General features: G+C 43.9%; 1 protein-coding gene across 4 annotated transcripts in view; it reads left to right on the top strand.

Annotated features, from left to right (window-relative positions):
* The window catches only part of brpf1 (bromodomain and PHD finger containing, 1), a 49,261-nt gene extending 35,044 nt beyond the window's left edge, over positions 1-14,217 (top strand). For 3 of the 4 annotated variants that reach the window (XM_080733531.1, XM_080733530.1, XM_080733529.1), the window contains exons 16-19: positions 245-378; positions 1,502-1,617; positions 8,813-8,967; positions 12,711-14,217. In XM_080733531.1, the coding sequence (XP_080589657.1) occupies positions 245-378; positions 1,502-1,617; positions 8,813-8,967; positions 12,711-12,894 (589 nt within the window). In that variant the 3' untranslated portion in view covers positions 12,895-14,217. The remainder of the gene's footprint in view (positions 1-244; positions 379-1,501; positions 1,618-8,812; positions 8,968-12,710) is intronic. The other variant, XM_080733532.1, reaches the window with a different exon arrangement.
* Positions 14,218-14,678: the final 461 nt, after the last annotated feature.

The following is a 14,678-nucleotide window of genomic DNA, read 5'->3' as shown; positions in this document are numbered from 1 at the left end:
ATTTATATAATGATAAATGTGTGCTATGTGAGACTGAAGCGGAAGTGAGGAGGGGGCTTCACTTCCGCTTCATCTTGCACTCATCATTTCTTCCCCGGTTTGCCAGACTGTATGCTGGGAGCATTTGACCAAATCGCGGAGGCAACAGTCTGGCCACGCGAGACTACTGCTTGCCTAACCTCACCCCTCACTCTCTCTCTCACTCTCTCTCTCTCTCTCTCTCTCTCTCGTTCTCTCCCCTCAGCACCACTCCCTCCAAGCAGGGCCGAGGCAAGGCCTCGTTCTCTCGCTCGGCCTTCCAGGAGGACAGCAGTGAGGAAACGTCGGGCACCGAAAACGACTCCTACTCTGTCGGAGGCTCCCGCAGCCACTCGCACTGTAAGAACACTCTCAGACGCACACAAACACACACACACACACACACACACACACACACACACACACACACACACACTCCAAACAATTCATCTCTTTACACCAGGGGTCTTCAACGTTTTCAGGCCAAGGACCCCTTAGTTGAGAGAGAGAGATGAAGCAGGGACCCCCCACAACCTGTTCATAGATTCCATTTCATTGTTTGACAGCGCAATCATCAGTGTATTTTGGATTCATGTCAATTTGTGTTTTCAGATATTTAACCATTTGAACTGTCAATATTTAATACATTTGACCTTTCATTCTCTTTTTCCCCTCTACACCAAACCTCTTTGCCAAATATAGCCGATCTACAAGCTCACAACGCCGAGGCGTTGGAGCTTGTAGATCGGCTATTTTTGGCTAAAGTTCTCAGAATAGCTTGTAGATCGGCTATTTTTGGCTAAAGTTCTCAGAATATGGACACTAGGGTTCAAGTGGTTAAATATAAAAAACTCAAAGATTTGGAGGACCCCCTGTAGTAACTCTGAGGACCCCCTAGGGGTACCCGGACCCCGTGTTGAAGACCCATGGTTTACACCAGGGTTCCCCAATTAGTTTTCCCCAAGGGCCCGAATTATGTCTAGGGTACCAAGCCGAGGGCCACAACATTGCAGGGGGCGACGGTGGCGTTCCCACTACTCCAGCGACAGTTCAGATATCGTCATTGTCGGGTGAAAATCTTGTATGTCCAAAACCGTTTGTTTTGCATTTATCATTTTAAAAATGATTTAAACTAGTGAAAAAATCCGATCTACAAGCACAAGCACAGTGTGATCTGCTGTTTTCACTACCTTTGTGCGACGGCCTTGTACGATGAAGCAGGGCTTTACTTTGCGAAAGAACATACAAATTTGGAGACACAAGATTTCCATCCGACAACGACTATATACTAGTGTTGTTGCTGCTCTTATCCCACCATTATTACTGGGGTTGGTGGGGGCCAGACAGTAGCCACAAATGGCCCGCGAGCCGCCTATTGGGGAACCATGGTTTACACCATCGTCATGTCCTTCCTCTTGGGGTCACTTCGATCACGTTGTGTAATGCTGACATGACTGTGTTCCTGTGGCTGTGCTGATGTCAGTAGGGCGCGGCCGGTCCAGGTCCGGATGCTGGATGACCTCTGATGATTACTCATCTCTCGACTCCCTGGACCTGGTGTGGGCCAAGTGCCGAGGCTACCCCTCCTACCCTGCTCTGGTGAGACACTCACACAGCACACTGTGGTGCCTGATCAGGTAGCCTGGCGGGGCCCGACGTCGTCATACTGCGTTCACTCACTCATTCCTTCCCCAGTAGCCGGGGAGCCACTGTGCCAAAATGAGAGAAGACCTGTGATGTCATGACATACTCCAAATTTTAGTTTTTCCTATTCATTTGGTCATTAAGGTACACAGAATGAGAGGCCTGCTCTGCCGGAAACATTGCGAAAAAAAAGTTTCCCATTGACTTCACTATACTAGAAAAATACACCAAAAAGAATATGCTTTAAGTAGCATGTGAGGGGTCAAACTAGGGGTTCTTCATGATTCTGAATCCATTGCAAGCATTTGTTTTGCATGAAAAACATTCCTTGGGCTAGATTTCAGCCTCTCAAACCCATTATGTTGGTCCGTTTTCTAGCCCAAGGAATGTTTTTCATGCAAAACAAATGCTTGCAATGGATTCAGAATCATCAAGAACCCCTAGTTTGACCCCTCACATGCTACTTAAAGCATATTTATTTTGGTGTGTTTCTTTCCTGTATAGTGAAGTCGATGGGACAGTGAATATAAATGGCCATAACTTTTTTTCGCAATGTTTCCGACAGAGCAGGCCTCTCATTCTGTGTACCTTAATGACCAAATGAATAGAAAAAACAAAAATAAAAAGTATGTCATGACGTCACAGGTAAAACCCTATTCTTTGAGCTTTTGGGCCTGTGGCTCCCCGGCTACAGTATAACGTCTGGCCTTCGGGCCTATAGGTAGCTTGAAAAGTGGGCGGGAGTACTTGCCTTGACAGACAGACTCCTCTAACCAATCAGCGTAGCAAAACGTCTCTCAGCCAGTCGGAAGAACGGCAAACAAACACGTCTTTTCGGCCGATGAATTCCTGTTCCTTTTTAATTGTTTTAATTGATTCCAACTCTGAAATAACTGCACTTATTGCTTGTTTTATCGTTTCAGCGTTAACAGTTACACTTGTTGCATCGAGGGTAGCACATTGTTGTTTTGAAAATGCTGCAGCAAACGGCAGCATCATTTTACGTCACCATCTACACAGGGACCAATCAGGGGAAGCTTTTCACTTGTTGTCAGGAAGACTACGTTTGTTGTGCGGACAGCAGTCACTGATTGGCCCCGATCGGAAAATAATCAGGATACTCGCTGGCACTGCCTATACCCGGAAGGCCAGACGTTATACTGGGGAAGGAATGAGTGAGTGAACGCAGTATGACGTCGGGCCCCGCCAGGCTACCTGATCGGTGGAGCAATCCAAGCAATCACTCCACAACTAAAAAAAATATATGTGGAGAATTGCTACCCCCAGATCAACCCCCTCCCGTTCGCAGCTAGGGGGGAATATTGATTCACACGCTGCCCCCCTCCCCGTCAATTTGCAGTTTGCACTTGTGCCCCTGTCTTCCTTTTTTGCACATATTTAACTTGTGTCAAATACGGATGAGGCGAATGCCGTGCAGATGTTCCACCCTTTTCTGTACTAGTATGCCACGTAGTGCAGGTGAAACTCGGGAGAGAAGAGGGTGTAGCCACAAGTGAACAGAACAGAAAAGCCCCCCAGCATGTTTGAGCACACATGAGCGTGCGTACTTGTGTCACAGTAGGTCCCTCGTTCCATTTGGGTTGGTGCACTTCAAATTATGAATGGAGTGGTCAACATATATTCTAAAACGGCTAGTTCCATTCCTTGATTCTGATTGGCTGGTTGCCGTGGTATATGAGACTATAACCCACAAAGTTTATATCAAAGCCAGGTGCGTTATTTCTTTCCACTGTGCCGTGAGCCTGAACTAGAGAAGCGAGCGTTTGATTTTTCCTCATATCCTCCCGTGCGGGTGTTTCTAAGCACCGCCCGCATGAATAGGACAGTGACTGAATGGCTCCGGGCGGGGCTTGTAAAGGCAACAAGCGCCCTCTATTCTCCAGGCACATACTCGGCTGTTAGTTTAGGTTGCTATGCTAGCGTTTTTGATGTGATGTTCACCCACAAAGCAGCTAAATCTGGATGAAAATAAACATGTGTATGGATCGAATATGGTTCTCAACATGAGACTGATCTAACACATAAGTGTTGTTTCCCTATTTTTTGGCAAAAAAGAATGACGTGACTTTATAAAAACACACTGGCTTCCGTAAGTTCCGTTCCTGGATGTGCCTGGTAAACAAGGAAATGTCTCTTCCTGGTGGCGGAGAAGTGTACTTTTTTTCTTTAAATAATGGAATGCTATGATTTTCATGTTGCAGTATTGTGACCGTTTTAGAAAAGCAATAAGCCACGCGAGGCTTGTGGTTACCGGGGTATTATACACCGGCTGAGAGGGTCGGAAACACTCGGCTATCGCCTCGTGTTTCCCAACGCCTCTCAGTCGGTGTATACTACCCCCGGTAACCACTCGCCTGTTGTGGCTTATTGCTTTAAACAAATCCACGGTAAGGAATTATTAGCCTTTGTGCCTGGACCACATCAGTGGCTGACTACACCCGGGACATGCGTAGATCTGAAGGTAGTGCAGAGATCCATGTCCGTCCACACTGCCAGCTACTTGAGCGAGTCATTAAACAACCCATTTAGGCCTATTAGAATTATTGAATGCTTTAACCAGTGAAAAATAGCAGATATACAAGCTCACAGCGCGGCACCGAGTGCCGCGCTGCGAGCTTGTAGATCTGCTATTTTTGAAAAAGTCGTGAAAATGTTTGCAAATCTTTGAATATAATGTGTTTTCAAAGCGAACGTTTGTAACTCAAATTTTGCTTCTGGGGGGTCCCTGGAACTAAATATTTTGAGATGGGGGTCCGTGGCCAAATAAATATAATTTTGGGGGTCCTTCACATGAAAAGATTTGAGAACCACTGACATAGTAGTCTCTCAAGAACAGACTAACTGAGCACCAGTTAAGTGAAAAGGACCTTTTCTTTGACGATGGCTAGCGAGATTGCTGACATAGAAACATAGGTTTTTCAAAAAACCTTAGAAGGATTCAAAAGACACTTATAGAATTGATTCAAAATTCTAATTTTCACGATTTTTCGAAAATAGCAGATCTACAAGCTCGCAGCGCGGCACTCGGTGCCGTGCTGTGAGCTTGTATATCTGCTATTTTTCAATAGTTAAAGCATAAAATAATGAATGGGTTAAAAGATTTTTACTTGATGTACCGCCAGTGGCCGCGTGTTGTGCAGCAGTGTTTTCCACCCCTCAAATATTTACCTTGCTGTTTCTCCATTTGAACGAGGTTTTGCGCCCGCGTTCCTCTCCCAAAATATGTTTATTGGTCAAGATCTAGTACTACATGTTGCTTTGCTCTCGTTCCTGGAATACAGCCGGTTTTGATGGTCAGAAGTTGTATTAAGAGCGAAGGAAATTGGATGTTCAATTTGCATAGTGGATGGACAACACAGTAGCTTCTCTAGCTCACGTTGCTCCCAGTGCACTTCATAATTATATTTCAGGATTGTTCACGGTATAGTGTCTAGCCTACCTCATCCAACGGTACTGTGAGACCCTCATTACATCATATCGTCGTTGTCGGGTGGAAACCTTGAAGATCTGCTGTTTTCACTACTTTCGTGCGACAGCCTTGTCTGATGAAGCAAGGCTTTACTTCACGAAAAAACATACAAATGTGAAACTTGGAGATATGAGGTTTCTGCCTGACAGTGACGACATTTAGAGTTATGTCCAGGGGGTGTGCTGCCTCACGCTAACCTACAGGAAGATACATGGCTCTATAGCCACGCCCTGAGGAAGACATGTTGTCGACACTGGTCGGTGTCTTTGGCATTTTATTGTTTTTTAATATGCAAAGCCCTGTCATCTAAAGGCTTTCTAACGTGAGTCCTTATTTGGGTTTGCTGGAAGTTTGCCCTTGATGGGCTCCAGACCTATGGCCACATGGCTCAGGATTAGGGATGGAGCTTTGTTCATTTGTATTGATAATGAGCACCTTATCGATCCTGCTTATTGAGCCAGGCTTTTATCGGGCCCACTATTGAGTGTTTTCTAATATTTTGTGGAAAGATGTGGAGACGACAAATTCTGAACTGGTATCTTTTCTATTGGCCAGTTGTTGTGACTGTGAGTTTGTGGCTGACCAACATCTATGAAGATGACAATTGACAAAAGACAAAGACAAACAATATTATTATTAACTAGCTGCTTTTTTCAAAATGGCTGCCAAGTACCAGGATGCCTCAGTCTCCATAGACCTCCATGTGATTCATTGTGCACGGATCATGCACGCCCATGCCTAGATCATGCACCACGTGTGTGCACGCTGTTCACAGCTTTCAAACAAAAAAGTCCGCTTGGAAATCCGTTCAGGCATTCATGAGATGTCAGCCATTATGTTTTTACATTATGTAAACAAAGATGGCTTCCATGTTTGAAAGATGGGGTTGGTATGGGGGTTAAACATGCAATTTCGCGATCGCGATCATGCCTAGTACATTTTTAGAGGTCCGAAAAATATTTGTGAAAATATATTTTTTTGAGGAAAAAAAAAAATCTTTTTCTAAAAAAAACAGGGAAACTCGGGCCTGGCGGCCTGGACATATGGTATAACTCGGGAAACTCGTGGCAAAGCTGTGAATGAGTTAAATATATCATTTAAGTGTTAAATGGCTTTATATTATAGAGATACGGTCAAGCTGTGACGGTTCACATACAAACTGTGACCTGAATAATTTCTTGATCGCCTAACATGACGTCATGGGCCGTTATGCTCGATAACAAGCTTGATAAGCCCAAAGCTTATTGTTACCGGGTAAATTTGAGTTTTACCCTGTACCCTTTTTTCGAGCTCCATCCCTACTCGGGATCCTTTGGATCCAAAGGCTACTTGCATATTCTATTGCCACTGTCGTACTTCACATTGTACGGCATGTCCAAAACATACTTTTCAGGAAATTGAAAAAAGAACCTGTGTTCTACTTTAGTGGTTAAGTATTTATAAAACCCACAGACAAACTTGACCACATTCAAGCTGGCGTCCCTGTTTTGAGCACGTAGGCAAACATTTGATGAATACATTTTAAGATCTGCAAGCTCACAATGAGTTGCATTGCAACTAGGGTTGGGTACGGTAACCGCCGTACCGCCATACCGCGGTATACCGTGGCCTACCACGGTGTCAGGGTCCTTACCACGGTAAAAAAAGACAAAAAATAGGCTATTTTTTAATGAGAACGAGCGAGTTTTAAAACGTGGGAGAAGCGAGGACCGCAAGCGCTCCATGCCGCTCTGTTCTGGGCCGCGTACCACATGTTTGGAAGCTCTGGCCGTCAAAGGAAGAGTGCGCTTCCAAATCGCGTCGGAGACAAATCCTTACTGGAGCAGTAGCCTCGTAGCCTAGCAGCAGCGTTAAACTTTCTCCATAATCCACATGACAAGTATGTTTATACATTCCTTGTGGCAGTTTCTTTTTCATTCATACGGGCGGACCGCGAGGACTAAAACCAAAAACGAAACTAGTGCTTGGCTGCTGGTTAGACGCTACTACGCTACGGATTGTCACTTGCTACTTTTGACTGCAATTGCAGCAGCGCGTGTGCTCCGTCGTTGTTCTTACAACCTTTTCTGTCAAGTCTGGTAACTAAACCTGCCTACTTGTTTATATCACCACTCAATCAATGTGAATTGCGACGTGAGTTTACAGAATCACACGATCTACCCGTCTCATCGTTTGATTGTTCACACACAGCATGTAGTGTCTGAGAAGCCACAGTGTGTTACTATAGAAACCCGACACTGCACAGATCTACAAGCTCAGAACGCGTTGTGGACGCGATGCGGTGTAAGCTTGTAGATCTGCTACTTTAAAAGCCAGAGCCGCTGTGCTGTGCTGTGCTGTGCTGTACGGGGAAGTATAACTCGGGCTTATAGGACCGTGGAGCGGTGAATTTTGGGCAAATGATAGGACTATTTTGGCTTATCGCCGAACCTTAATTAATAGATACGGGGCTGCGGTAATTACCGCAATACCGGCGGTAAATGGGAAGACGGTAACCGCGATAACAAAATGTCGATACCATCCCACCCCTAATTGCAACACGATGGGAGCTTCAAGACTGTCTATTGTTGTACTTATGTACGACATTGTCTCATGACAAAGTATAAAATATGTGAAACATGGACATGACATGCCATCAGGCAATATCTTGTATCTTTTGCCAGATAGTTTAAGTCAGTGGTCCTCAACCTTTTCAGGCCGCGAACCCCAAAATAATCATATTTTAACTGGGGACCCCCACCCCACCCTGACGAGCACTAAGAGTTGAGCCATTACATTTTGTATAACACGGTTCTACATACAGATCTACATGCTCACAACGCCTCGCAATCAACTATTTTCACAATTTCTGGCTCTAATATTTGACAAATTGGCCAATGTTTAATTTCTCATTTTAGAGGTATATATACATTTAAATGGGAGCGTTTCGCTGTTTCTATGTGTCATCTTTTCGACACCCAAACCTATCCCTTACCCCAGGGGTCTTCAACGTTTTCTTAGTTGAGAGAGAGATGAAGCAGGGACCCCCACAACCTTTTCATAGATTCCATATAGTTTCATCTTTTGATGGCACAATCATCAGTGTATTTTGGATTCTTGAACCGTCAATACTTAATAAACTTGACCTTTCACTCTGTACTTAGTCTGCGCTTTTTCCCCTCTACACCAAAGCTCTTTGCCTAAAATAGCCGATCTAGGCGTTGTGAGCTTGTAGATATGCTATTTTTGGCAAAAGTTCTGCAAATATGGACGTTAATATAAAAAAGGGGGGGAAAAAAAATTCTATCACACAAAGATTTGGAGGACCCCCTGTAGTATCTCTGAGGACCCCCTAGTTGTCCCGGACCCCCTTTTGAAGACCCCTGCCTTACCCTAACCCTAACCTCCGTGGGGTGAGTCTCTAACCCTCCCGACGCTCCTTTGTCGAAATGATGAGATTTCCCCAATTTAAATTCCTTAAATTGTCACTTTAGAACTGTGCAGATACCCTCTATACACTTAAACTTTATGTTGGTTTTCATTACTGTTGAGTGAGAAAACAATGTTGCACGTTAAGTTAATCACCTAGGGACCCCCCAAAATAATTTGGGGACCCACAGGTTGAGAACCACTGATTTTAAGTTGTTGTAAGACAACACTGCCCTCCTTTAACCCCTGCAGATCATTGACCCCAAGATGCCCAGGGAGGGGGTGTTCCACCGGGGCGTGCCCATCCCCGTGCCCCCGCTGGACGTGCTGAAGCTGGGGGAGCAGATGACTCAGGAGGCCCGGGAGCACCTCTTTCTGGTCCTGTTCTTCGATAACAAGAGAACCTGGTGAGTTGTGTGTCTTCACTCTTTTAGTTTACCTTCTGTCTCTGTTAGTCGGGGATCCACAAGCCCAAAAGCTCAAGGAATAGGGTTGAACCTGTGATGTTCTGCCACACTTTTTATTTCTGTTTTATCTATTAGTTTGGTCATTAACTCATTTAGTGCCACCCCTTTCACCACTAGAGGGCGCCCAGTGGCCATAGAAAATCCCATAGAGATATGCTGGTATATGCAGAAGCCCTGCAGCCATGACTTGCCTGAACACTTTCCTTTGTGCATGTACAGGAAGAGGATGAAGTTAGCTTGAAGTTAGCTATTGGCTACCAAGCATTTTAGAAGCCTTATTTTCGTCAACTTAGCCATGATTAAACCTTGCACACCTCATGCATGGGGAAAAAACAGAGAAGAATGAGCTCTAAAAAATCCAATGCAATCCAGGATCTCTGTGGATTTGTGCAGTTTGTTCACAGCTTTCAAACAAAAAAATCCGATTGGAAATCTGTTCAGGCATTCTTGAGATAATCGCCATTATGTTTTACATGTTATGTAAACAAACATGGCTGCCCTGTATGTTAGATGGGGGTGGAACATGCAAAATCGCGATTGAAATCATGTTCACTAGATTTGATGGGGTCCCAAAAAAAAAAATCAAAAAAAAAATTTCAATTTTTTTTTTTTTTTTTTTTTATATCCCGAACTAGTTCGGGATAGGCACTCTGGGATGCGATAATATATCCCGAACTAATTCGGGATAGGCACTCAATGAGTTAAGGTCCACAGAATGAGAGGCCTGCTCTGCCGGAAACATTGCGAAAAAAAAGTTATGGCCATTTGTATATTCACTACACTGTCCCATTGACTCCACTAGAAATATTAAAAAAACTGCTTTAAGTAGCATGTGAGGGGTTAAACTAGGGGTTCTTCATCATTCTGAATCCATTGCAAGCATTTGTTTTGCATGAAAAACATTCCTTGGGCAAAATATTGGCCCCCAAAAACTGCTTTCTTCTGCGTTTCACATTTTTGGGTGGCCAAAGTTTTGCCCAAAATGTTGCAATGGATTTACCTACAAAGTTTACCTTCTGTCTTCTGTCTGTTTTTCACCCTTTACGGGAAAATTATATTTTCAGCGTACTAGCTGCTAGGGCATTCACCAAATATTCGAATATTCGAATATCAAAGTCACTATTTGACGTTGTTCACCGAAGTCGAATATTCGCTTTTATTTTTATTGTTTTCTCTTTAAAAAAAATATATTTTATAAAACTTGGCTAGATAGGAAGCCATAAGAATGAGTTGTCAATGCCCCTGGTGGATGAATTTGTTAATGCTCTATACCAGGGCTTCTCAAACCTTTTTAGGCCGTGACCCCCAAAATAAACATGTTTGAACTGGGGTCCCCACCCTGACAAGCACTTGGAATTGTAGGTATTACATTTAATGTGACTCGGTTCCACATTGCGAGGCGTTGTGAGCATGTAGATCTGCTATTTTCACAATGTTCGCCTCTTGCTTACTTAATATTTGACAGTTTGGACAGTCCTGTCGAATATTCGACTATTCGAATACTTTGAGGTCGAATAATTCGAATACTTAAAATCGTTATTCGTGATTGCCCTACTAGCTGCTGAGGTGAGCGTGACGTTTAACCCATTCAGACCGGGAACACATTACGCAATATTTTATGCTTTAACTATAAAAAAATAGCAGATATACAAGCTCGCAGTACGTCACTCGTGCCATTCGCAAGCTTATAGATCTGCTATTTTTGAAAAAATCATGAAGATTTGTGTCTTTGAATATTTTTGACCCGATTCTATAAGTGTCTTCTAAATCCTTCTAAGGTTTTTTGAAAAAAAAAATGTTTTTATGTCAGTGGTGCTCAAACTTTGTTATATCAAGGACCCCTAAAATGATATGCATCTGGCCACGGACCCACATCTCAACATTTTTAGTTCCAGGGACCCCCAGAGGCAAAATTTGAGTTACAAATGTTTGCTTTAAAAAATATATATTCAAAGATTTTGCCATTTTATTTTTTTTAATAGCAGATCTACAAGCTCGCAGCGCTGCACTCGGTATCAAGTTTTATCAAGTTTGTGACATCCATGTGCATATCCCATATCCCTGACTGCACATGCACAAGATAAGAAAAACGGACGTGAGGAGATTCGTCTCTGTATTATATGAGTATTTGACTATAAAAAAAGTAATAAAATCACCACATAATTGTGTCAAAGTGAAACACCCCTTTAAACGGGTAGTAACACATATGATAAGGGATAAAGTACCAGAACTAAAGCAGATTTAGGTACACAAAGTACTCTTGCTTGTGAACCGAAAACGGTGCCAAATCTCACTTTTACATCTGACACGCCTTTTTTACCACTGCTGTGTGTCAAAACTGCAAACCCATCGATTGTGCTGCCGATAAACTTTAGTTTTAACGCACTTCCTCAAACTTGACGTGCCTCTATCTTTACCATCACTCCATGGAAGTGCTTAGCGTGCTGCTTTATGCTCGTAATGTGGCGTGATGCAATCGCGACAGAGCCTGTGTTATCTGCTGAAGTGCTCGAAGGCAGAAAACTTGTGTCGCATTTTAGCAGAAATAGGCCAGCCGTGGTTTGAGAGGATAGAGGTGGGGGAAAAACGTGCTGCGTTTCGGGTCACGGTGGTTCACAACATAATTCCACCAACATATCCTACTGGTGTACGTGTGCGACAAGGTGTCGACAAGCCACAATGCTGTTGTGGGCTTGGAGATTGGCTATTTTCAATATCCTTTCACTATAAATGCTTTTTGAAAATGTTAGAAAATATTATAGATTTATGTATGAAAGATTAGCAAAGACTCTTAACTAAGGACTTTTTCTCTATGATTATAGAGTTGGTTTCAGTTGCTTTTACAAGGGTTGACACTAAGGTCCCGTTGGGCAAGTACAGGTCATGTTCTACTTGGCCACATTCAGGTGTTTAAACAGATATCCTGTGTTGTGTTTAAAGACAGGTGCGTCCCCTCTAAAACGAGCACTTGCCCGGTCAGGCAACCTGAAAGCAAACTCCTCCTGCCCTTTAAGTTTTATTTACCTGCCGGGGGCAGGTGGGCAAGCCTTAGTGTCAATGCCTGCTTTTACAAACACTATAAAGTTTCAGTTAGGGCATTCACGAATAGTGATTTTTAGTATTCGAATTATTCGACCTCAAAGTATTCGAATAGTCGAATATTCGACAGGACTGGCTAAACTGTCCAAACTGTCAAATATTAAGTAAGCAAGAGGCGAACATTGTGAAAATGTGAAAATAGCAGATCAAAATAGCAAATCTACGTGCTCACAACGCCTCGCAACGCGAGGCGTTGTGAGCATGTAGATCTGCCATTTTCACAATACTTACCTGCGAAACCGAGTCACATTAAATGTAATACCTACAATTCCAAGTGCTTGTCAGGGTGGTGGTCCCCAGTTCAAATATGTTTATTTTGGGGGTCACGGCCTACGTTTTTTGACAGGTTTGACAACTCATTCTTATGACTTCCTATCTCGCCAAGCTTTATAAACTATATATTTTTAGAGAAAACAATAAAAAAAAAAAAAAAATAAGCGAATATTCGACTTTGGTGAACAACATCGAATAGTGACTTTGATATTCGATTATTTGGTGAATGCCCTAGTTTCGGTTAGTTCTAAAGCCTTGTTTTGCGTGTGTGTTTTGCGTGTGTGTTTTGTGTGTGTTTTGCGCGTGCGCAGGCAGTGGCTGCCGCGCTCCAAGCTAGTGCCTCTGGGCATGGACCAGGAGCTGGACAAAGAGAAGATGCTGGAGGGACGGAAATCCAACATCCGGAAGTCGGTGCAGGTGGCGTACCACCGCGCCATGCAGCACCGCAACAAGGTGCAGGGAGACCCCAGCAGCGACACCAGCGACAGTGACTGAAAACGAGCGCGCACAGAAACGCATGCCTTCTCCAGGTATCGCAGTGGCGTGTTGTGTGGAAACTCAGCCTTTAAGCCCCGATTCGTACTTCGTCGTACAACACAGAGTCGTGGCCCCCGGAAACGGCCGATCTGCGCATTCACAACGCCTCGCGGATAGGGCTGTCACAATTATTACATATTCGTCTAATCGCAATTATTTGACATAATCGCGGTTATTTTGTCATAATCGCGGTTATTTTGTCATAATCGTCATAATCATGATTGTTAAAAAAGGGTTCATACATTTTCAAACATTTTCAGGAATAGTGGAAATAGCAGATCTACATGCGACGCGTTGTGAGCTTGTAGATCGGCTATTTCCACTATCAATGTTATTTTAGAAAGTGGAAAGTTGTCAAATATGTCAGTAATTTCTTTGTATATTTAGGTTATGTGTCATATCTACCATGTGCAACTTCAAGGCCCAAAAGCCAAACGGAAATGGAGTTGTCAACGACAAAAACACAATTAAATCGTTAATCGCAGTTATTTGAGTGACAATTAATCGTCATGTGAAATGCCATAATCGTGACAGCCCTACTCGCGGACGCGACGCATTGTGAGCTTTGTAGATCCGGCTATCGTCGGTGCGCGACTTGTCGTACGACGAAGCATGAATCGGCCATCACACCCCCAGAACACAGGAAGTAGTGCCACTAGCGCCCCCTAGTGGAAAGCACATCCCGTACACGGTAAAGTCCTGAGTGCTAATTTAACTCTGAGAGTGTACGAAACGGACCGGAAAGGGGGTACTGTTTGCACTTTTACAGTGTACATTACCTGCCCACCCTATGCCATGAGACAACACGACACACACACAAACCTTGCATCATGAAGCCGTATTTAATCTGTTAATCTGACATGTAAAATATTGTATTTAAGAGAATTGAAGAAAAAGGGTATTAATAATATTGGAAAAAAATGATACTATGCCCAGAATCATGCGTCATGATTTAAAATATTGCTTGTAAGTGATTTGATATGAGTGTTTATGAACAGAAGATGATGGCGTGCAGATAAGAGAAGCATACTTCCTTCCACCACTATGATGCACACATGCAGTCGGTCTCTCCTCAGCACTCGCACACACACACACACACACACACACACACACATTCGGGGAAATGCCTATAACAGGGTTCCCCAATTTGTTTTCCCCAAGGGCCGAATTATGTCTAGGGTACCAAGCCGAGGGCCACAACATTGCAGGGGGGCGACGGTGGCGTTCCCACTACTCCAGCGACAGTTTTCGTTGTTGTCGGGTGAAAATCTTGTATGTCCAAAACCGTTTGTTTTGAATTTATCATTTCAAAAATGATTTAAACTAGTGAAAACAGCCGATCTACAAGCACACAACGCCTCGCACGTGTGTGCTTGTAGATCGGCTGTTTTCACTACTTTTGTGCGACGGCCTTGTATGATTTGCGAAAGAACAAATTTGGAGATCCACCCGACAACGACGATATACTAGTGTTGTTGCTGCTCTTATACCACCATTATTACTGGGGTTGGTGTGGGCCAGACAGTAGCCCCCCACGGGCCGCAAATGGCCCGCGGGCCGCCTATTGGGGAACCCTGGCCTATACTGTACATTCAAATGGACACATGGGTGTGGTTCCACATGCCGTCATGTCGTCGCCTCATCGGCCTTTTTAAATCCCTTGACATTGCTGAATCATGTCTGGTCCGGTCACTTTGTCGCGGACAGGTCGACGGGCTCGGACTGGACACATCCGTAAGCGA

The sequence above is a fragment of the Nannobrachium achirus genome (genome assembly GCF_963921795.1).
Source record: "Nannobrachium achirus genome assembly, chromosome: 9".
Classification (NCBI taxonomy): Eukaryota; Metazoa; Chordata; class Actinopteri; order Myctophiformes; family Myctophidae; genus Nannobrachium; species Nannobrachium achirus.
This window is presented reverse-complemented; position numbering and strand designations above follow the sequence as displayed.